This window comes from Lynx rufus, unplaced genomic scaffold, assembly GCF_022079265.1.
Source record: "Lynx rufus isolate CCGP_SWC_20201006 ecotype Redwood Valley unplaced genomic scaffold, mLynRuf1.p SCAF_1, whole genome shotgun sequence".
In the NCBI taxonomy this organism is placed as follows: domain Eukaryota; kingdom Metazoa; phylum Chordata; class Mammalia; order Carnivora; family Felidae; genus Lynx; species Lynx rufus.
The window spans coordinates 196,291,822-196,315,974 of record NW_025814823.1 but is presented as its reverse complement, the minus strand read 5'-3'; the positions used below and the strand labels follow the sequence as shown (position 1 = coordinate 196,315,974).

Sequence of the window (24,153 nt, the reverse complement as noted above, 5' to 3'; positions counted from 1 at the left end):
GAGGCAGACTTTTTTCCAAAGGAAGGAGTGTAGAAAAACCTGGAAGCAAAGCACAAGGGTGGGTAGTCTGTCAGGAGCCTCAAGGGCTCTGCCTTCTCTCCTGGGGGCAAATCAGGGAATCTGGACTTGGAGCCTGCAGGGATCCTCTGGGGCTCTAGATCTCTTTTTGTTTGTAAATCTCCTCCAAGATCCCTGGAAAGTGCCATGAGATGCAAATTGGGGGGGGGGGATGGAGGAGGAAAGAGAGAAGGGGTGAGGCAGAAGAGAGCCCCCTATAAGTCAGCTGAGGGAGGGGGCATAGGGAAGGGGGGCAATGGGTCTCTCAGCTTCCTTGGACCAGCCTGTGCCCTCAAACCTCCAAGCCAAGTATTGGGGATAAAAGGACAGGACCAGCCTTGTAGACCCCAGACTGACAACCCATCCATACCCCCCTCTCCCTGACTTAAACTTCCATCTTCTTTCAGCCTCTGATTAGAAGCTCATCTGAGTGGATGACAGTCGTATGAGACCCCCACCTCCCCTACCCCTCATGTCCCAGAGATCAGCCCCTAAAGAAAGAGTGCCTCCCTGACAACCTGTGAAGCACATTGTGGGGCCTCTCACACCTCCCTTGCCTTCCCTGGACCTCAGTCTCCTCCTCTGTATACAGAGGCCCCAAAGCCCTTTCCAGCTCAGACAGCCCTTCCTTGAGACTAGGGTGGACCAAGGCGGTTCAGGGCTGAGGCTGGGTGGACTAGGGACTGAGAGGAGGTCTGGGGGTGGATGGAGGAGGCATGGCCCATTTGCAGGCATCTCTCTTCCACAGGATGATCCCTAAGGAGCAGAAGGGGTCCGTGATGGCTGCCATGGGGGACCTCACTGGACCAGGTAAGGTGGACTCAGCCCTTGTGGGTTCTTCCGACCCCATCCTTTCCTGGTCCCAAAGTGCAGCCACGCAGGCCTATTGGCCCGAGGCCTGGGCAAACAGGTGTGAGTTCCAGGCCAGCCCTGAGGGAGTGCCTGTGGAATCTGCCACTTGGGCTGGGAAGTTTCCCGAAGCGTTGGGAGGGGCCTTGCCCTGACACCCACACACCCAGGAGCTGAGACTGAATGCCCTAGACTGGGCCCTGGGCCCAACTAAGTCCTTACCTCAGCCCCAAGTTGAGCACTGAGGGCTCTGGTCCCAGATCCAGCCTAACCGTGGCCCCAAGCTCCCCGTACACTTGCCCTTGCTTCCTGTAACTGTGGGTTTCACTGAGCCCCTGTGGCAAGAGACAAGGTGGCGGGGAGAGTAAGGCAGGCTGGCAAGAGCAGGCTCCCCAGGGTGACTCAGACCATTTCACTTAAAAGCAGCTCACCCAATGAAGAAATCATCTAAAACACATGTGTATCACCATAGAAGACCCCTTCTGGAACTCTCCGCGTAATTCTGGAGTCTGTTCATTTGGCCTACGTCAGGGCATTTCAAGTATTTAAAAAAAAGAATTCAGCCAAGTCCTAGCTCTCAGGCTTTAGTGTGAATGATACTGAAGTGGTGTTGCGGGTTCAAGATGCAGAGTCCCAGCCCCCTACCCCCAGGGATTCTGATACAGTGGACCTGGAGGGGGGCCACACATTCACCTTTCAGGTAAGTGTCCTGGTGCACGTGGACAGCGAACCGAGCTCCGGTAAACCCTCATCAATGGACACCACTGCGGTTTTGCCCCATTCAGGGTTCTAAGAAGTATTTAATCATGTTAAATGACTTTTTTTTTTAACGTTCTACTTATTTTTGAAAGACACAGAGAGACAGAGCGCGAGCAGGGGAGGGGCAGACGGAGGGAGACACAGCATCCGAAGTAGGTTCCAGGCTCTGAGCTGTCAGCACAGAGCCCGCCGTGGGGCTCGCACTCACAAACTGTGAGATCATGACCTGAGCTGAAGTCAAACGCTTAACCAACTGAGCCACCCAGGCTCCCCTAACCATGTCGTATGACTTTATATGTGAGTGGTCCTAACCTGTTTTGTGTGTTCTTGCCTCCTTTTGTTGGCATCAAGTTTTTCTTTTTTTTAACTTCATGATTTCAAGTGCTAAAATATGCCAACTTGATGAGGTATTGATGCTCTAACTAGAAGAATCAGGCAATGCTTTATCTTTCCCTTTGTCTAAGTAATTAGTTGCGGCCCCCCCAAATGTGGACACATATCATTTATGCCAGACTGGAAATGTATACGTTGTTGACTATCGCTAGGGTATTAACGCAAGACAATTCTGAAACTAAAGAAAAGTAGAAAGAAAAAAAAATCTCATTGTCTCACCATCAGAAGACAGCACTGTAAGGTGATGATAATGAAAACACTTACCATTATTATGTACTTACTCTGCATCAGATCCAGTGCTAAGGGCTTTTATGCTCTATGTTATACACATAAACAACAACTCTGTAAGTTAGATATTATTGTCCCTGTTTTGTAGATGAGAAAACCGAGGTTCAGAGGAGCTAGGTGATCATGGATGTAGTAGTCAATAGAGCTGAGATTTCACTCCAGATCTCTGTCTCCAGAGCCCTCTTCCTTACTACATGGTTGTACAAATAATACATCCATTTTATAAGACATTCAGACAAAACAGACATGAATGACTTTGAAAGTGAAAGTTCCTCGTAATGGGACCATCTGGAGATAACCACTGTTAGCATAATGGTGTAAATCCATTTTCCGTTCATATACAAACGTATTTATATAAACGCAAATACATGTGGGCTAAGTACTATACGCTGGGTTCTTTAGCTTGCTTTTTTTTTTTCCCACTAGCAGCGTACCAGAGACTTCTTTCCCTCCTGCTATGATTTCTCTCTCCACCCCCTCCCCCTGCTCCCCCAGCACGTAATATAGTCAGCATATTGGTACACACACACCTTACTGGCAGTCGTGAAGGCTCATCTCAGGTTGGACCCTTAGGAACAGAGTTGAAGATTCTCAAGCAAGTGACTTACTGAGGTTGGACTCTCAGGAGGAGGGAAATGACGGGAGTGGGATAGGGTGGGGGAAATTGCCAAGCCAGGATATGGGCTCATCTGTAGCCCAGGTTCAGTCTGACCTTGTGGGGGCTCCAGGCCCCCAGAGTCCACAGAATTCACCCTGCCTTCAGCGAGGGGGCCGTGAGCACTTCTGCTCAGCCAGGCAGCTCGCTGCAGAAGGGGCCAGTTGTGACACGGAGCCACTGATAAAGGACATCTGGGCAGCACCCCCACAACACTGATGCCCGGTTTTCACAATCTGAACCCTCACTGCCGTAAACATCCTTGTGTACATAACTTCAGGCATGCTTATTCAACTTTTCTCCCTAAGAATGAAAGCCTACAAATAGAATTGTTTCCTTAAATAGATTTTATCTGTAACGTTTTTTTTTGTTTTTTTTTTTTTTTACTGTCGAGGTCAATTCATCTGGATAATATTTGACAGTATGATGCCAGGGGACTTTTTATTATATATTTCGGTATAAATAGTCTTTCATGCTTTTAAGTATGCAATACCTTTTCTCATTAAAAATTAGTGTGATTTCCAGCCCTCCTCTTCCTATGTCCTGTATGTAGTCACTACTAATATTTGGCAAGTCTCCATGCAGATTTTTCAATGTGTGCATAAACAGATAGTACTTATTTTTTAAAATATGAGTGCAATCCTAGAATACAGATTCTTCTGAAACTTGCTTTCTTCCCCCTCTTACCCTACAATGGATCTCTTTCTGTTCCTAACATGTAAAAGGTGCGCTCTCTTTATTTGCTGAACGAATGAAAAAAAATTATCAGCCTCCTTTTTTAAAAAGGCTGTTTGGATCCCATCAAGTGGAATGAATCACAGCACCTGCCTGGGCCTCGATGCCGCCTGGTGGCCACATCAGGCCTGTCTCCCCGTCCCGTACTATTCTCTTACACAACGTTGGCAACCTCTCTCCCTAAACTCCCAATGCCTCCTCCCCTATCCTCGTTCCCAGCTGATGACCTTGCTTCCTATTGCACTGAGAATTACGGAACCAAAAGGGAACCTCTGTTTGGCGTTCCCTGTTTTTCTTCCCCACGTGGTGGCTGACCTCTCCGTGCACGTGTCTGAAGCTACCCCTTCCAGTTGGGCACCAGATACCCTCCCTGCCCCTCTCTCCTGCCCAAGGACATTCCTCCATTCTGCCCTCTCTCTATTGCATTGTCAAAATTTCCCATCAGCCAAAAAGCATGCTTTTACTTCTCCCTCTTAAAAGCAAACAAACACCTCTTGACTCTACAGATGCCTCGGGTCCTGTAGAGCGTAACTCCTCAACGTTGTTGTCTATACTTTCTCCCCTCCTCGCTCGCTGTCTTCAACATTTTATTAAGCTCATTTCCAAACACACAAAAATAGAGAGTGCAAATCCCCGTGGCCCTCCTTTCATTCCTGGAGTCCAAAGCAAAACCCAAAGAGCCTGTCATTTCATCCCCCAATACTTCAGGAGGCATCCAAAATAATGAAAAGAGGGGGGTCTGGGTGTCTTAGTTGAGTGTCTGACTCTTGATTTCAGCTCAGGTCATGATCCCAGGGTGGTGGGATTGAGCCCCAAATTGGGCTTTGTGCTGAGTGTAGAGCCTGCTTGAGATTCTCCCTCTCTCTCTCTCTGTCTCTCTCTCTCTCTCTCTCAAGTTGTTAGCAACTTTGGCTTGATAACCAGTGCCACCATCAACTTTCTTCAGTTTTCTAGTTTGTTTTAATGAGCATCCAAAGAAGGACCACTGTTTATTTGGTGGCTGCGTCTCTTAAATCTCTTTTAATCTACACCCTACCCCCCGCCCTTCCAGCCCTGTCTTCTTCTTTTTTTTTTTCCATGTCATTCACTCCTTTGAGGAACCCAGGCCAGCTGCCCTATAAAATGTCCCACATCCTAGATTTGGTTCATTGCTTGCTCGTGGTGTGGCTAAAATGTTCCCCTGTCCATTTTCTCGTAACACTTTCCAATAAGGTTTTCACGCCCAAATACTCCATGGAAACTACTCTTGTGAGGGTGAGCAATAATAACCCCATGACAGTAAAGAGGACGGCCAGTATTCGGCCTTCCTCCTCCTCACTAAGCAGAAGCATGTGGCTTCGTGATCAACCCATCTTCCCCGAAACACTTTTATCACTTGGTTTCCAGGGCCCCACACTCTGGATTTCCTCCTGCTTCACCGGGCTCCCCTTCCCAGGCTCCGTGGCTGGTTCCTCACCTCCTCCGTCTGAATGCGGCAGGCCTGGAACTCAGGCTTGGGATCTTTTTACCCATTCTCACATCCCCAGTGATCTCATCCAGCCTTCCGGCTCTACATACCGTTTATAGAGCTGGAACACGAACCTCCGTGTATCGGATTTTAGAGATGGACAACTCTGGCCACGCTGTCCCCCCCGTATCCCTTTCCTGTCAGTGCCCTCACCACTCCGTCACTCCTTGCCTCCAAAAGCCTTCCCTTGTTGGGAAGTGTGTAACAGTATGTGTCGGGCCCTGAAACCATTAAGGATAGCCTGGAAACCCTCTCCATGGCTACAACGACTCGTCCTAACTTTGAGAAAAGAAGTAAATGTAATAGTCTTCATCAAACAACAAAGACAATGACAAATACCGTTTGTAGGCCCACGATGCCCCAATGTGTATCTCAGGTCAGTTTGTCCCGTGAGCACTAGGCTCACATATCTGGTGCCCTCCTCGGCTTCTCCGTTTGGGTGTCATCGAGGTTCTTCAATGCCTTATATTCTGCAGACAATTAAGGGGATTTAAATATGGATTAGGGATTGTATGAAATAAAAATGTGTTCACTCGCACAGGTGGCGATATCTTACTATTATTTAAATTCAAGTTAGTTAACATACAGTCTTGGTTTCGGGAGTAGAACCCAGTGACTCATCTCTAACATGTGACACCCAATGCTAACCCCAAAAAGTGCCCTCCTTAATGCCCATCACCCATTTAAGCCATCCCCCTCCCCCCTCCCCTCCTGCAACTTCAGTTTGTTCTCTGTATTTAAGGGTCTCTTATGGTTTGCCTCCCTCTCTGTTTTTATCTTATGTTTGCTTCCCTTCCCCTATGTTCATCTGTTGTGTTTCTTAAATTCCACATATGAGTGAAATCATGATATTTATCTCCCTCTGACCTATTTCGTTTAGCATAATACATTCTAGTTCCATCCACACCGTTGCAAATGGCAAGATTTCTTTCTTTTTGATCGCTGAGTAATATTTCATTGTATTCCAATATACCACATCTTCTTTGTCCATTCATTAGTTGATGGACATTAGGACTCTTTCCATACTTTGGCTATTGTCGATAGTGCTGCTATAAACATGGGGGTGCATGTGCCCCTTCGAATCAGCATTTTTGTATCCTTTGGATAAATGCCTAGTAGCGCAATTGCTGGGTTGTAGGGTAGTTCTATTTTTAGTTTTTTGAGGAACCTCCATACTGTTTTCCAGAGTGGCTGCACCAGCTTGCATTCCCACTAACAATGCAAAAGAGATCCTCTCTCTCCGCATCCTCGCCAACATCTGTTGTTGTCTGGATTGTTCATGTGAGCCATTCTGACAGGTGTGAGGTGATATCTCATTACGGTTTTGATTTGTGTTCCCCTGATCATGAGTGAGGCTGAGTATCTTTTCATGTGTGTACAGGTGGAGATCTTCAACTGATAAAACCAAGTCACAAAGCTTGTATAACTATGACTTCATTTTGGCTGAAAACTCATACATGAATAGGTAGTCTTTAAAAAAAGATATGAACGGACACACACTAAGGTGTTAAAAGTGGACATCTCCAGGTGATAGAAATGGCATTTTTCTCTTTCCCCTTTATATCTGTATTTCCTAACTTTCTTCAATGCACATATATGCTATTTTTATAATAATAAAAGGCTATTTTAAAACTGAAAGAACAGACGTCTGACACTGAACTCCTGATCTTGCCCCCTCTCACCCTCCTCCTGCCCTCCCCGCCTCAGTGAGCGGCTATGCCTTCCTGCCAGTGGCTCAGTCCAGAAAGTCCCCCTCCTCCCCTTGCATGGCTCACACCCATGGCTTACCGTTGGGAGATATCTACAATCTGACCATGTCTCACGGCTCCCACCACTGTGGGCAAAGAGCTGCCGAGGACGTTCGTGGAAAAAATACAAATGGCCAGAGAACATCTGGAAGAACTCAGTTTCACTGAGTGTCAAACACATGCACATTAAACTCTGCGAGCTCATTTCTGCCCCCCAGGCGGGCTAAGATTCCGCGGCATGGTACTGGAGCTGCTCAGAGGAGGTCACTTGGAGGCTGGCAGCCCCGAGTGCCCTGAGGGTTTGGTGGTAAGAGCTCCCTCTGGCCTCTCTGAGCAGTCCCTTTGCTGGACCTGGGCAAGAAGCTGAGCGTGCCCCAGGACTTGATGATGGAGGAGCTCTCGCTACGCAACAACAGAGGATCCCTCCTCTTCCAGAAGAGACAGCGCCGGGTACAGAGGTTCACCTTTGAATTTCCAGCCAGCCAGAGGGCGGTGAGTTAGCCCCCACCGTGCTTACCGGGGAACAGAGGCTCTGTTAGCCTAGAGCCAAGCCTAGAGCCAAGCAGTGAGTCAGATGAAGACCTTTGGCCCCCGGGGAGCCCCTCCACCTCCAGCTGGAAAGGCTGTGACGTTCCCATCGGCTGGAGCCCCTAACTTGCTGTGTGATCCTAGAAAAGCGTGACCTCTTTAGGGCGCCTCTCCGTAGACGCAAAACGGAGAGCGGACCGGGCAGGGCGAGCTGTGGGGTGAGGAGGGCACTCTGGCTCCTACACAAAGTGCTCTGGGTTGAACTGGCAGTGAGCAGGATTTAGATGAGACTTGGGCTTGGCCTCAGAGAGAGAACACAGAGAGAGAGAACGGAGAGAGAACCTAAGAGAGAGAACTCCTTCTCTTCCTGCCTCTAGAAGAAGGAAAAGGCCAGAAAACGGTCTGCTGGTAGAGACAAGGACGGCTTATCCTCAGGCTTCAAAGAGTCCACAGGTAGTTTCAGTCACTCAGGGGCATTCCACTCATACGCCACTCCATTTCTGGACTAGACAGGGGGTGACTGAGAGGGGACGATGTGGCAGGATGCACAGGAGTAAAGACGACAAAACACCTACCTTCGCGAGGTGCCTGAGACAGCGCTAGCCACGCACTTCACATGTATCTCGTTTCATGTTCATAGGGCCCTGTGAGCTGATATTATCATCATCAGTACTTCCATCTCACAGACAAGGAAACAGACTCAGGAAGGTTATCTGGCCAGGGTCAATATTAGAATAGCAACTAACATATAGAGCCCATCTCCCTGTCCCTGGCACCGAGTTTAGCGTTCTACGCTATTAACTCATCCCCCCTACCCCGCATCCCCGGGATGTGGGCACTAAGATTATGTGCCCCTCCCTTTTTCGGTGTTGGGACAACCCTGGATCTTTGCCCCACTGAGCCTCCCTGTGGTCTATTTGTGCCAACAGCTGGTGGACCGAAGCGCCAAGGGGAAGGTGACAGGAATAGCGGGAACAGCGGAGGCCAGCCCCCTTAATGCCCAGGGGAAGGTGAGCGTGGAGGGAGCCCCGGGAAAATGGGGGAGTTCGGGGGAAGGAGCCAGGAAGCTCGGGCCAGTCTGCGGCCTCTGAGCGCCCGCTCCTGTGCCCAGGTTGCCAACGGCCCCGAGGGGCAGAGCTGCAGCTCCGAGCTCCACATCTTCCGGGCCACGCCCGGGGGCCCCGAGGTGGCCCAGCCCTCAGCCTTCCCTGCGGAGCGGCCCCGCAGCCCCAGCACCCTGGCGCCAGGTGAGTTCAGCTCCGGGTCCTGGGACCAGGGCTGGGGGACCCAAGTGTGGCAGTGCTCCAGGGTGGGGCAGGGACAGCGCCCAGAGGGCTGTCTAGTCCACCTCCCTGACCCCCCACGCCCCTCCACAGATCTAACACAAGCCCAGAGAGGCACAGCAACGTCCCCAAGGTCACAAAGCCAGCCAGAGTCTACGCCCCGACTCGAGATGCTGGTCCTCCTTGCTTCCAAGGATGGGGAAGCCTCAGTCCCTTTTGCTGGCGCAACTTTGGCATTACATCCTTCCCACTCCTCTATCCCAGCTCCAGACTTCCCTCCCCCAATCATATCCACCAGGTGGGCGGGCGTGGGGGCAGAGGGAGAAAAGCCCCCCGGGTGCCCCAGCCTGCCTGCCTCCCACACGCCCTGCTCCACCTCCAGGCTATGCCCAGCCGCTGAAGGGCGTCCCGCCGGAGAAGTTCAACCACACGGCCATCCCCAAGGGCTACCGCTGTCCTTGGCAGGAGTTCATCAGCTACCGGGACTACCAAAGCGATGGCAGAAGTCACACCCCCAGCCCTGCCGAGTTTCGAAATTTCAACAAGTAAGGATGGATGGGCAGCTTGGGGAGAGGTCCCTAGGGGGGTGCAGGTGCCTGGCACAACACAGTAGTGGCTGCATTTCCCAAGCCCTTGGACATGCCAAGCTCTATCTGAACACGTACACGTTGATTGAGCTCTTGCTAGAACTCGGTAGAACTCTTGCCTCAGCACATAGTAGGTCTGCAGTAAATGTACAGGGAGTGAACGGGTAAATGTGCCACACATCTCGGTTTCTGCACACAACAGGGTGGGGACATGCCTCAATGTTTTCTATTTCGCCAGTGAAGAGACCCACTCAGGAACACCGACAACCTGCCCACAGTCATGAGGCAAGGAGCAGGGCTGGGATCCAAGTCTGGGTTAGTCTGACTCCAGAGCCCAGGGTCTTATTCTCCCGCACTCCTGGTGCCACCCCTTTGATGGATATCCTCCCTAGGTAGGGGCCCTGGATCTCATTACTACTAGATCAGCTCAGCCTTTTCCTCATGTTCATCAATGGTCTGGAAGAGGTCTAGAAATGGCTTGAGGCTCTATCAGAGTGGGGGATGGCAGTGAAACGTTGGACAGCAGAGGTGAGAGCCACAGAAGAGTGGCTTGTACTATTCAGAGCATGGGGCCTCAACGTGGGCTTAAATGCAGACTCCTTGCTTAGCTGTGTGACCTTGGGCAAGTGACTTAACTTCTCTGAGCCTCCATTTCCCCGTCTGCATCATTACAGAATCTCTTCATAAGTTTGTTGTGAGGCTGGCATGAGAAGTCATAGGCAAAGTTTCTGGCAAGGAATAAGCTGTCAATAAGCAGTAGCTATTGGTATTAGAAGTAGTAGTTACAGGCTGAAATGATGGTTGGAAAAGCTATTAGGGAGAACTGAAAGGGATAAACTTAGTGTGCTGACCTAGGGGCCCAAAGACAAATCACAGGAGTCAAGACAGGAGTCTGGCACTGGAGGAAGGCCTTGGGCTGGGGGAAGCATTTCAACTGCAGTCGGCTTTTTTGGTCTGATGCTATTTCTGAAAAATGCTCCTCTGGCTTTGGCTGCATTAAAGTGAGAAAGGGGAGGGTCCACCGGAGGAGGCCAAGGTCCAGCTCTTCTGGCCCAGACCACATGCGGAGACCGTCTGACAACTGGGGGTGACCAGCACTGAAAAGAGACTGCTCAGAAGGGAGGTGCTTGCCCTCAAACAGCTGATAGCCAGGAGGGCCCCTACAGGAAGAATTGTGCCCAACAGGCACCGTGTGAGCCACGAGCCATTGGCAGACGTTCTGGGGTTTCTGCCAGGCGAGACTGCGTTCTCCCTCCTCCGGGGGCCCTCAGCTCCTGCCTGCCCAGCTATTTAAAACCCTCAGCAGACATTCAGTCCCGGGCGCCGGCTTCCAGGCTGGCCAAGTCGAGTCACAGCCCCATCTATCTCACACTGCAGCTATGACAGGCTGAAGCACCTTCCCATCAGCAGAAGGAGGACCTTCGGGGGCCCTGAGCCCAGGCCCCGTCTGAGACAGAAGGGCCAACTGAGGCTAAGAAGGGGGGGAACAGCAGTGTTGGTGGCCAAGCTGTGCTCAGGATCCAGGGCTCTGGGCTTCTAGTCAAGGGCCGAATCGTGAGGCCTGTGCAGCTTGGAAACTGCCCAGCCTGTTCCCACAGGGCCTGGCTGTTGCCGCCACAGCCGGGGTGGTCCGGGCAGTAATGCTATACTGGCTGGAACCCAGGCCGGGGCCTGCGGTCTGCCTTTCTACCCCCGGGGGGCAAACACTCCCCCATTCCCATTGGTCCTGGGCTTCAAGGAAAACACTACACAAGCAATGCTTTTTAACTTGTCTTAAAATGAAAAAAGTTTAAAAATAACATATTTATATTCTCTTAAATAAAGACACACACACACACACACACACACACACACACACACACACTACAAATAAAGAGAGGGCCCTTTGTTCACCATCCTCCAATCCCAGTTCCCTTCCCAAATGGAATACCGTTGTCAGGTTGGTGTGTGTTTTCAGATCATTTTCTACCAGCAGCTACATTCTGATAGGGGATGGGATTGTTTTATGGATAGTGGGCATTTTCATACTTTGTATTTCATCATGTAACTTGCTTGCCTTTTTGACTCAACAGTATGCTTTTGAAATCTACATAATACAAACAGATCTTTTCATGCCTTTTAAGCTGCTGTATGGTATTCCACCATGTGAATATACATTTGTCTTGTCCATTTCTCTGCCGTGGACATAGGGGCTGTTTCTGGTTTGTCACCAATCACTGCTTGTATCCGTTTGTCTGTGCACGTGCTTTCCTAAGCCGTATGCTCACAAGTGCAATTGCTGGTTGACAGAGTTTGCACATGTTTAGGTGAAAAAGATGCTGCCAAATTGTCCTCCAAGGGAGCAGCACCAATTTACCCTCCAACCAGCAGTATCTAAGTGAAACTTTGCCCCCACCACCTCATCAACTTTGCCCCCTTATCAAATTATTTCTTCTTACCAGTCTTATGGGTGACAAATGGTGCGTCTCCTTTATAAACTCCAAGCAGGCTCTGCACGGGCAGTTGGGACTTGAACTCACAAACCATGAGATCATGACCTGAGCTGAAATCAAGAGCCGGTTGCTTAACCAACTGAGCCAACCAGGGGCCCTTCTCAGTGCTCTTTCTAATCCTCTCTTCCATCTCTAATTCTCCCCTGTTCTAAGGGGAGATGAGCAGAGCAAGGAAAAACCCCATTCCAGCTCTTTTGGCTTCTGGAGCTTAATACTTAAGGGGTACCTAGAGTTTTGTCTGGGACCAGCCAATTCTAGCTTTGAAAATTTCATTCCCATTCCCAAGCAACAAGCCATCCGCACTAGAAGGAGACTGGGGAATGGGCAGAGCCAGAGAAACCTGTTAAAGACAGTACAAAGCCTGGTATAGGTGGGGAAACGGAGGCCCAGAGGGAGGCATGGAGGGGGCCCCACATCGTGACCCGCATGTCAGTGCTCTGCCATCCCTCTCCCACACAGCCCACCTCTTCTGCTGCTCTTCTCTCCCCAGGACCCCGGTGCCCTTTGGAGGACCCCTGGTTGGGGAGACTGTTCCCAGGGCAGGCACCCCCTTCGTCCCGGAGCTCATCAGTGGCTTAGAACTCCTCCGTCTCAGACCCAGCTTCAACAGAGTGGCCCAGGGCTGGGTCCGCAACCTCCCCGAATCTGAGGACCTGTAGCCCCAGCCTGAATATTCAATTCCCTTATCTTGGTGTCCGGGTGACATCTTGGAGCCAAGACTTGGGGACAGTCCCTAAGTGGGGTGTGTTTCCAAATTTCCCGGGGATGATGTTTTGAACACAGATTTCTGGCCTGCCCCAGACTTGCAGCATCAGAATCTCCTGAGTCGGGGAATCTCTATTAGTAACCAACACTCCCAGGAGACTCCAGTGAAACTCGCCCATGGTTTGTGTCTTTAGGAATCCAAGCCACCAATGAATTCACATCCATGCCACCACCCCTCCCTGCTCGTGTACTCTAGCCTACACTCCTCTGGCGACAGGGAGCTCACTAGCACCTGTTTACCTGTGGATAACTCTAATAACTAGAAAGCTTTTCCTTTTATTGAGATGCAGTTGGCCTTCATTCATGTGCTAAACATTTGCTACTTACCTACTATGCACTGGACACCCTGCCAGCCCCAGGGAGAGTGTGTGGCGAATAAGCCCAGGCTGTGGCCTAGAGGAAGAGAGGACAGTAGGGAAGACAGCTTTGGAAAGCAGTAAATCGTGTTAATTTTCCCTACAGCACACTAACTGGGGAATAAAGTGCCGTGAGGCAGAGGAGGGGGTCCCTACCCCTGGGTGTGGGGTGGGGTTCTGGGCCGCTTCTCAGAGACTTTGAGTGGGACCCCAGAGGAGGAGTGAGAGGCGTCACGGGAAGAGGGAGTGATGGGGAGGGCATTCCTGCCGAGTAAACCAGCACGTGCGAAGTGCGGAATTGTGCACAGGTGGAGGTGTTCTGGAGAAAGGAGAGGGCTGTGTTGGAGGGGTGAGGGCCACCATGGGGCGTACTCTGCTAAGGAGATGGGGGCGGTTTTTAAGCTGGGGAGTGATGGGTCTTGCTAAGTGGGGCAAAGATTGGAGGGGACTGAGGCCGGGAGCCAGGAAGCCTACAGAGAACAAGGTCTGGACTAGGCAGGTGGCCACGGGGATGGAAAGAAGGGGCACGCCTCTGGCCACCTTCTAAGACAGGTGCAACGTGGGGCACCTATAAGGACTCCTTCTTTCTTTTCTCCTTCTGCTCACCATCCTGAGCAAGCCTCAGGGTAAATCATGTCCTAGTTTCCAGCAGGGGTAGCTCAAGGGCTGTGCTCTAGCTCATTAGGAAAAGGAAAGAAAGGAGTGCCTCTCAGTTCAAGTGATGATGGGGAGGACAATGATGACGATGGTGCTGGTGGCTGCTTTTTATTGGGTGCCTCAGTGCTTGGGCTGGTAGTAGACTCTTCACATGTCCTATTTCTTATTTTCAGTACAACCCTGAGGAAAAGGTATGGTCCCATTTTACAGATGTGGATATCCAGGCTCAAAAGAAGCAGCTTGTTCAGGGACAGAGCTAAAATGGGAATCTGTCTAATTCTACTGGCTCTCCCTTTTCACTGCACTGGGTGCAGGCCAAGGCCCACTCACTCTGGAATCATCTAAGCATGGTGTCCCGCCTTAGGGTTTAGAGGTAAAAAGTGCACTCAGGGTAGTCAGACCAGATGAACTGCTACTGTCAGCCGTGTGAACTTGAACAAGCCATTTCTCATTGGTGGGCCTGTCTCCACCCCCCCCCCACCCCCGCCCCATAACACGAGGGCAAGACCAAAAGCCCTGTGTAGGGTTGTTACGAGCACAGTGATGGCCACATACCTAAGAAACTCTCAGTCATTCTTAGATTCCGTGCAGCCCCTGCTCTTGACTGGAAGAGATGTTCTTGTAGCAGATGCAGCTTGAGAAGTTGTCTGCGAGAGACCATTGGGATCGGTAAAGCTTAAGCCTGAAGGAAAGCCTCTGATCACTGCAGGGCTCCCTCTGGACATGAATTACCTCCTCACCGCCCCCCCAACTCCCCACACCCCGCCTCCTTCTGCCTCTTCCCTGACTCCCTCTCTTGGGGAGATGAGAAGGTGAGAAATCCAGCTAATTCCCAGGGTGCATGGGATAGTGGTTGCATTTTGTTCTGGACTTCTACTTCACCCCACACATTCTCAAGGGGCCAGCAGCCCATTAGACTTGCTTGCAATTAACGTGTTGTCTTGAGTTTGGGGGCTGCTGTTTAAAGCCATGTTTGCACGAGCTGAAAACCAACCATTAAAGTGTCTGCCTCTGCTGTGTCCTGGAGGGTGATGGCCACCACCAGCTCCAGGAGAGGAGAGCTAGCGGAGCCGGCTGCTCCCAAAAGCAAATCCTCACTCTTTCTTCTTCTGATAATATGACTTTCACTGATGTTGTTTAAAAAAGAAAGATAAGAAAGAAAGAAAGAAAGAAAGAAGAAAGAAGATAAAGAAAGAAGGAAAGAAAGATAAGAAAGAAAGAAAGAAAGAAGAAAGAAGAGAAAGAAGGAAAGAAAGAAAGAAAGAAAGAAAGAAAGAAAAAGAAAGCTTTTTAAATAAATAAATAAATAAATAAATAAATAAATAAATAAATAAATAAAATGTGAAAAGATTTGCCCACATAGCTCCTCCCATGCACACAGATAGACTTTCCCAGCCTCCTGCATTCTGCCTGATTCCCACATACTGGAGGTAACCACTGGTAACAGTGTGGACCTTGTAGAATTCTAGAATTACTTGAACCGGTAAACATGGATGTGTACATAGATGCATAGGTACAAAAATATGTCTTTAATGGGATCATACTATGTGCATTATTCTGTATTTTGCACCTTTATTCAACAGTAAGTAAAATTTGGATCCTGAAAAAGCAGGCCATTTAGCCTTTCATGTAATTTGTGGGCCTAGGAAGCCCTTCATATAAAATCCTATTCTTTGCTCATTCACATAAAATTCTGTGCTTTTGGCTGTTTTGTTCCTTACATAAATAAAATCGCACAGTGATATAGAAATGGCACAGGCGGAGCATAGCCACAACGTCGGGAAAGCAGCCATTAGATCCTGCAGCTGTGAAGGTAGTTGAGCTGCAGCTACAGGTAACATCCAGAGACTGATGCACCTTGGAAACAAAATGGCAAATGCAAAGGAAGGAAGATGCAAACATAGATGTTTGCTGATGCAAGGAGGTGTTAATGTAAAAGTCAGGATGGTGTTAACTTCGGTATGAAAGAGAGGGTGGTGATCAGAAAGGGACACATAAAATGCTTCTGGGGACAGTTGGGCAATTTCTGCTACAATTTGGGTGATTGTTACATAGGTGTTCACTTTAGAATATTTAGTTGTACGTCTGTGTTTTATGTACTTTTTCTGTACATGTGTTAGGTTTTACCAAAACAGTCCCTCCTTTTAAAAAGGTAATGGGCAAGGGTGCGTGGGTAGCTCAGTTGGTTGAGCATCTGACGCTTGATTTCCGTTCAGGTCATCATCTCACAGTTGAGATCAAGCCCCATATCAGGCTCTGTGCTGAGCATGGAGCCTGCTTGAGATTCTCTCACTCTGCCCCTCTCCCTCACTCATTCTGTCTCTCTCTCTCTAAAAGAAAAAGAAAAAATAGTTAATGGACAAATCACTGGTAGATCAGATGTACTGAAGGAAGAATTAGTGAACCAGATGTGCCCATAATGCTTCATAGAGAGTTAAAGAGTTAGAAAGTATGAGAGAGAAATTAAAAGACATGGAGAATAAAATGAAAATGTCCAACAATACTGACAGGATTTCCAGAATGTTTTAAAATGACTGGGGTTTTCTCAGATTTGATAAAAGGACATAAATTCACACAATTCTCACCCTATCATGAGAAAGGATATTAAATCCACACTTAAGAACCATTATGGGGCACCTGGGTGGCCCAGTCAATTAAGCATCCAATTCTTAATTTTGGCTCACGTCATGATCTCATGATCGTGGGATGGAGCCCTATGTTGGGCTTTGCACTGGGCATGGAGCCTGCTTAAGATTCTCTCTCTCTTTCCCTTTGTCCCTCCCCACTCTCTCTCTCTCTCAAAAAAAAAAAAAAAAAAAAAAAAAAAAGAACCATTGCAGTGAGGGGCACCTGGCTGGCTCAGTTGGTGGAGTATATGACTCTTGATCTCAGGGTCATGAATTTGAGCCCCATGTTGGATGTAGAGATTACTTAAAAATAAAATCTTAAAAAAAATGTTAAAGAACATTGTAGTGAAACTGCAGAACTCCAAAGTCACAGAGAAATTTCAAAAAAGTTGATATTGCCTACAAATTACCCAACACAAAAGCTAGGTTACCTACAGAAGAGTATTTAAAATACTAGCCATAATAGAAAAACATCTTCAAGAAGTGAGAGCAAAACAAATTCATTTTTAGACAAATAAGTAGTGAGAGAATTTCCCACTAACCTCTGAAAGAGCAAAAGAACATGCTTTAGGAAGGATCTAGAATAAAAGTATAGAGTCTAAGAAGCAATGGTGAGCAGAGAAATCAATTCAATAGACAGCAGGAAGAATGAAAAACAAACAAACAAACAAACAAACCAGCAATTACAGGGACATGAAGTAAGGTAGTATAAATACATTCAAATATATCAGTTATCACAATAAATGTAAATGTGTAAAATTCACCAATTTAAAGATAACAGTTTAAGTCAAAAGTAATTCCAGCTCTACGCTTTTCACAAACAGCACTCCTAAAACTACGACACAGTAGTAAAATAAAGAAATGTAAAAGGGTAAACCAGTTAAATACTACCCCAAAGAAATGTGTTCCAGCCATATTGGCATCAGACAAGGAGACTTTCAAAGAGCATTATTGTGATAAAGAGGATCCTTACATAAGGATATAACCAAAGTCATAGTGGAAGATTTAACACAGTTCTTTTAATTATTGATTGGTTATCAGACAGAGTAGGGAATATAGGAAATTTGTACAATAAAATAAAAATGTAGAATACTGCACTGCCAAATTAGAGAATACTATTTTTAACTACTATGAAACACTTTATAAAATGAGTACACAAAATTCAAAACTTCCATGCATCAAAGGACACTATCAAGATGGTGAAAAGACAATCTACAGAATAAACAGTTATAAACTCAAAGAAAAAATAAATATCCATGCATCCACAATAAATTATTGAATAAATAAACAAATGGGGAGAGAAAAGACAAGTCTTCTTTCTTCCCCACAAAAGACTTCCAAATAATGTATGTAGAAACCTGTCCTTCAGGAGGTGGAATGTAAATCCCATCCTATTGATTATAGATTGGACTTATTGACTTGCTTCCAAAAAATAGAGCATAGGAAGGGAAAAACAGTAAATTTACAAAGGAGAAACCTGGAAGACATCACCTTAACCAAGTAATCAAGGTTAACATCATCAATGATATAACATGATAAGGGCACTTCTCCTTGAGATATTTTCCCCCAGATCTATAACCCCAGGCTAATCACGACAAAACATCAGACAAATTCAAGTCAAGAGACAGGCTGCAAAATAGCTCACCAGTACTTTTCTGTAATGTGGTAGACTGGGTTGGATTCTGGAACAGAAAAAAGGATATTAGAGGGAAAAATGGTGAAATTCAGATAAAGACTTAGTCTAGTTAATAGTACTATACGAATGTTTATTTCTTGGTTTTGACAAAGATACCATGGCTATGTAAGACATTAACATTAGGGGAAGCTAGGTGAAGAATAACAACTCTCTGTACATCTTTGCACCTTTTTGGTAAATCTCAAGTTATTCCAAAATAAAGTTTTAAAACTAAAGAAAAAAAAATCCCCAAAAGAAAACTCCAGACCCAGATGGTTTCACTGGTGAATTGTATCAAATCTTTAAGACAAAACTAATAGCAATGTTACATAAACTTTTTCAAAATATAGAGGAAGAGGTAACATTTCCAAACATATTTTACAAGGCCAGAAGAAACTTGACAAAGACATTACAAAAAATTCAAGACCAATACTTCTCATGAACATAAACACAAAAAACAGTATATATAGATAGATATAGATATCTATCTATATATAGATATATAGATACAGATAGATAGATATAGATATCTATATATAGATATATAGATACAGATAGATAGATAGATATAGATATCTATCTATATATAGATATATAGATACAGATAGATAGATAGATATAGATATCTATCTATATATAGATATATAGATACAGATAGATAGATATCATATATAGATATATGTTATGATACATTATGTCTATGTTGGGTCATAGGGCTTCAAATGGTGATGGTGGTCAAAAGGTACAAATTTATTTTTCTTTTTTTTAAATATAATTTATTGTCAAGTTAGCTAACATACAGTGTATACAGTGTGCTCTTGGCTTCAGGAGTAGATTCCCATGATTCATAGCTTATATACAACACCCAGTGCTCATTCCAACAAGTGCCCTCCTCAATGCCCATCACCCTATTTTCCCCTCCTCTGCCTCCCCCCATCAGCCCTCGGTTTGTTCTCTGTACTTAAGAGTCTCATGCCTTGCCTCCCTCTCTGAAACTATTTTTCCCCCTTCCCTTCCCCCATGGTCTTCAGTTAAGTTTCTCAAATTCCACGTATGAGTAAAAACATAGGATATCTCTTTCTCTGACTGACTTACTTCACTTAGCATAATACCCTCCAGTTCCATCCACATTGTTGCAAATGGCAAGTTTTCATTCTTTCTCAAAAGGTACAAATTTCTTGTTACAAGTTAAGTAAGTTCTAAGGATGTAATGTACAGCATGGCGATTATAGTTAATGGTACTATATAGCATATTTGAAAGTTGTTAAGAGAATAGATCTTAAAAGTTCTCATCACAAGAAAAAATGTAACTATGTGAGGTGATGGATATAAACTGGACTGACTTTGATAATTATTTTGCTATAAATACAAGTATCAAATCACATTTGTTCACCTTAAGCTAATACAATGCCAACTGTATCTCAGTAAGAGTAGAAAAAATAAAATAAATTTTTAAAAGAAATAAATTATGACGAAGTTAGGTCTATCCCAGAAATGCGAGGTTGCTTTAACATTTAAAAATTGATCAATGTCAGGGCACCTGAGTGACTTAATTGGTTTTGGCTCGGGTCATGATCTCATGGTTCATGGGTTCGAGCCCCGTGTTGGGCTCCACTCTGGCAGCACGGAACCTGCTTAGGATTCTCTCTCTCTCTCTCTGCCCCTCCCTAGCTTGCTTGTTCTCTCAAAATAAATAAATAAACAAACTTAATCTAAAAGATTTAAAAATCAATGTAATTCACCACACTAGCATAGTGAAAGAGAAAACCATACGAGGCATAAAAAAAGGACTGACAAAATTCAACAGCTGTTTACGGTGAAAATTCTCAGAGAATTTGGAGGGTAACTTCTTCAGTCTGATAAAAGGCAGCTACAAAAGAAAATCTACATCTAATATCATACTTAATGGTAACATGCTGAAGTATTTCAGTATTGGGAACAAGATAAAGATGTCCACTCTCACCAGTTCTATTTAATATATTACTCAAGGTGCTAGCCAGTTCAGTAAAAAAAAAAAAGAAAAAAATAAAAGGCATGAAGATTGGGAATAAATAAGTAAACTGGTCTATATTTGCAGATATTATTCTTACATAGATCATCACAGGAATCTATAAAGCAAGTACTAGAACTACTGAGTGAAGTTAAGCAAGGTCACGGGATACAGGGTTGATACACAAAAACCCATTCAGTTTTATATATTAGCTGAAATCATTAGAAAGTACGTTTTTTAAAATTCCAGCTGCAATAGGAACAAATCGCAAAATTCTTAGTGATAAATGTAACAAATATTACATCAGACCTGTGCGCTGATGGTGCAAAATACTGCTGAGAGAACTTACAGCAGACTTCACGCGATGGGGACATGTGCCGTGCTCTGCACTGGAAGACTCAGTACTGTTAAGATGTCGATTCTTCTCAAATTGATCTACAAATTCAACACAATCCCAATCATAGCCCTATGTTTTTGTAGAAATTAACAAACTGATCTTAGAATGTATACGGAAATGTAAAAGACCTAACAAAGGAAAAGCTTTTCAACAAAGAAGAAATGAAGTCAGTGGGGTGGGTTTGAATCCAATCTGACCGGTGTCCTTATGTAAAGGGGGAAATTTGGAAACAGTAGATGTATACACAGGGAGAAAACCATGTGAAAACGGAGGCAGATACAGGGGGTGATAGTTCCATAAGCCAACAAATACCAAAGCTTGCCAACAAACACCAGAAGCTAGAAGAGGGGCCTGGAACACATCCTCACAGCCTCAAAAAGAATCAACTCTACCAACACCTTGATCTTGGATGTCTAACCTCCAGAAAGGTGAGACAATAAATTTCTGTTGGCTCAGCCACCTACTTGATAATACTTTGTTACAGCAGCTTTGGCAAACTAATACATATTTTTGTATGCTAGACAATAAATGAGACTTCATTAAATAAAAAATCTCTGCTCATCAAGAAAATTGCTTATCATCTTTCCAATAGGAAAGTTAATAGGCAAGCCACAGATGTGAAGAAAGTATTTGCAAACATATATCTGACAGAGGATTAACATCTAGAACATACATATATTTTAAAAACTCCTATAACTAGTTAATAAAAAGACAGACACCCAGTAAGAATGGCCAAAATATTTGAACAGACACTTCACAAAAGAAGATACATAAACAACCAACAACTACTTAAAAAGGAAATGCAAACTGAAACCACAATGAAATACTACAATATGCCCATCAGAATGGCTAAAAGTCAAAAGACTTTTTATATGAAACTTTGGTGATGTTTTGGAGCAACTGGAACTCTTGTTGGTGGGAATGTAAAATGGTACTACCATCTTGGGAAAAGTTCCAACGGTTTCCTTTAAAACTAAATGGGCACCGGCATTGTGATCCAGGAAGTCCACTCTATTTACTTCAAGAGAAATAAAAACATATATTCACCAAGAAAAAAAAAAAGTGTACAAGGATATCCAAAGCAGCTTTAATTCATGATAGCAAAAAGTTGATAGGTAAGTGATGGTATAATCATACAGTGGAATGCTACTCAACAATAAGAAGGAATTATACACATCCTGGATGACCCTCCAAAACATCATGTTGTTAAGAAGCCAAATACAAGGAGTTCACAATGCATGATTCCATTTATGTAAAGTTCTAAAATAAGTAAAACTAATTTATGGTGAAAAAAATCAGAACAGTAGTTGCCTCTGGAGATTGATGGGGGCAGGGTATTGACTAGGGAGAACAGGGGACATTTTTCTGGAATGATGGTAATGTTCTACATCTTGACAGGAATTTGGGTCACATAGATGGATACAATGTCAAAATTCTTGAGTAGCATATTCAAGATATGTGCATTTCGATCTGTATAAATTTTACCTAGAAAATCTACAAATATTGAACTCAAGTTCATTATATAAATGCTTAAGTGCTTCAAGGTGAAGTATGCTGCTGTTTTCAGTCTACTCTGAAATGCATAAAAAACAGATTGATGGAGGAATAGACAGGTATGTGTTGAAGCAAATATGGCCAAATGTTAATTGTAGATCTGGTTAGTAGGTATGTGACTGCTCACTGTAAAATTCAACCTTTCTGTATGTTAGAAAATTTTTATAATAAAATGTTAGGGAGAATACAAAGACTTCAGGATCTCTGAGGAGGGTAGCTTCTTCTAATCTTAGAAAACCATTTCATCTCATATTAGTGTTTCTTGGAGGGTGGTCTTTGCCTCACCAACTTGTGTAGACCCACTGAAGGAACTTAAATACTGAAGTTTAAAAACTAGTGTTCTATATCCCTATCCTGCAGGATCTCACTCCACACACACAGCTTCAGATGCTACTTCATTGCCAACTCCCAAATCTTGGGGTCTTTCTTTAGCTCCAATTCCCTTTGGGCTGGGAAGTCCCATAGGTCTTCCAGTTAAACTTACCAACCCCCACATTGGATTCATTTTCCTACCCCTGCATCCCAACCTCACTGTCCTCCCCTAACCATCATTCTCGGTCAGGAAAAGGCACCCTTCCACCCATCTGACCAACCCAGGGACCTGGGGGGGGGGGGTCATCCTTGACTCTTCTATTTCCATTTATTTCAGGTTACAGTGGTGGCTCGCTGACTGGTCTAAAACATCTGTCACATCACTCTTTGCCCCATGGGCAGTCACTGCCTTAATTTAGTTGTCATGATGCAGTGCCTTCTGAGCCTCCTCCATGAGGGGAGAAGCCCAAAATACCACAGGCAACGAGAAGGGTTGGGAGGGGAGGCATTAAGACCAGGAGACAGAGGTTAAGTAATGTGCCCAAGGGCACACAGCTGGGAGGTGCTGAAGTGAGGATCTGAATGCAGATCATCTGGCTCGAGTCTGTTTAAACCATTACTCGTTATCAACAAAAATGGGGTTTTTCTTTTTTTGTGATGAGATTCAACTACATCTCTGTTACTCGAGTAACACTAGCTGCTTGCTGTAACAGATGAATCCCCAGGTCTCAACACTTTACTATAACAAAAACTCCCCCCATCATAATGCTCTCCTCCTCAAAGCAGTGATAAGGAACCCAGGCTCCTTCCATTGTGACTCTGCCATCTTCCTCCCTCCAGAGGAGGGATCATCCTCCTGTGTCTTTAGCCAGATGGGAAAAGAATTCATGGGATTGGGTGAGATGTTTTTACAGACCTGGTCTGGGAATGGCAAAGGTTACTTTTCACCAAGTGCACCCCCAGCTGTGTGCCCTAGAGGAAAAGGAAACGGAGTTGGTTAAGTACCTAAGAGTTTTTGTCAAAATCCAATTGCTCTTAATTCTGATTTACTCAAGAAAGACAGCATTGCTTCTACACTTCAACTTATGCTGGCATATTATGCTTTTCAAAAAAAAATATATCCACAGCCAGAGAGTGCAGAAAATTTAGAATCCCCTCCTTCTCGAAAAGAATATACAATTGGAGTCATATATTTACATACATATATATGTACAGATATAAATAATCAAACTTGGCATTATTAAAACACTACACGTAATCCACATCTTATTCACAAATTGGCTAAAAATCTTTTACAGGTTCAAAAGTAGGCCCAAAACAGAAACAAACCCTACCCCAAACGGTGTAAAAATACTTGGAAGTACCCTCACCGATTCACATTTGGCATTATTAGAAATTAAATCAAATTTTCTAAGTCCTTCTAGATTAATTTTGAAATCTTTAAAAAACAAAAATAAAAATTAAAAAAAAGCAAGCAACCCAGAGGAAGCTCTCTAGAGGAAAAAACAATTTTCTCCAGAGAAGTTAAAAAAGGGTCCTGTGGGTTATGTCCATCCCAGAAATACATAGTTTACCCAAGTGACATGGAATTGGCTTCAGGAAAAATAGACTTTCGGATAATTTTTGCTTGTTTCTCTTTAAAGTGACTTGGATAATATGGCAGTGACTTTTTAAAGCTCCCATTTTTCAACCACCTCCTGGCAGCTCTGTGCCAAGTGCCTTCTGTGCATTCTCTTATTCCAACCTCACAACTAACCACAAGCACTTACGAAAAAGGCCTGGGCCGTTTTCCCATCCTAGAATGGATACAGAGATAAAAATCGGAACAGTCTAAAGCCAAAAACTTATTTATACATAATTTGATTCTAACTGCTACTGACCTCAAGGTGAGCTACCGAAGGACAAAGCACAAAAATCTAGAAATAAGCCTATGACAACG

General features: G+C 45.2%; 1 protein-coding gene across 1 annotated transcript; it reads left to right on the top strand.

Annotated features, from left to right (window-relative positions):
• The first annotated feature begins 806 nt into the window (after positions 1–806).
• Positions 807–12,540, top strand: MYOZ3 (myozenin 3). The gene is made up of 6 exons (XM_047073637.1): positions 807–867; positions 7,329–7,483; positions 8,449–8,535; positions 8,631–8,766; positions 9,185–9,347; positions 12,372–12,540. Exons 1-6 carry the CDS (start codon positions 807–809, stop codon positions 12,538–12,540), a joined length of 771 nt encoding a protein of 256 aa, XP_046929593.1.
• The last annotated feature ends 11,613 nt before the right edge of the window (positions 12,541–24,153 follow it).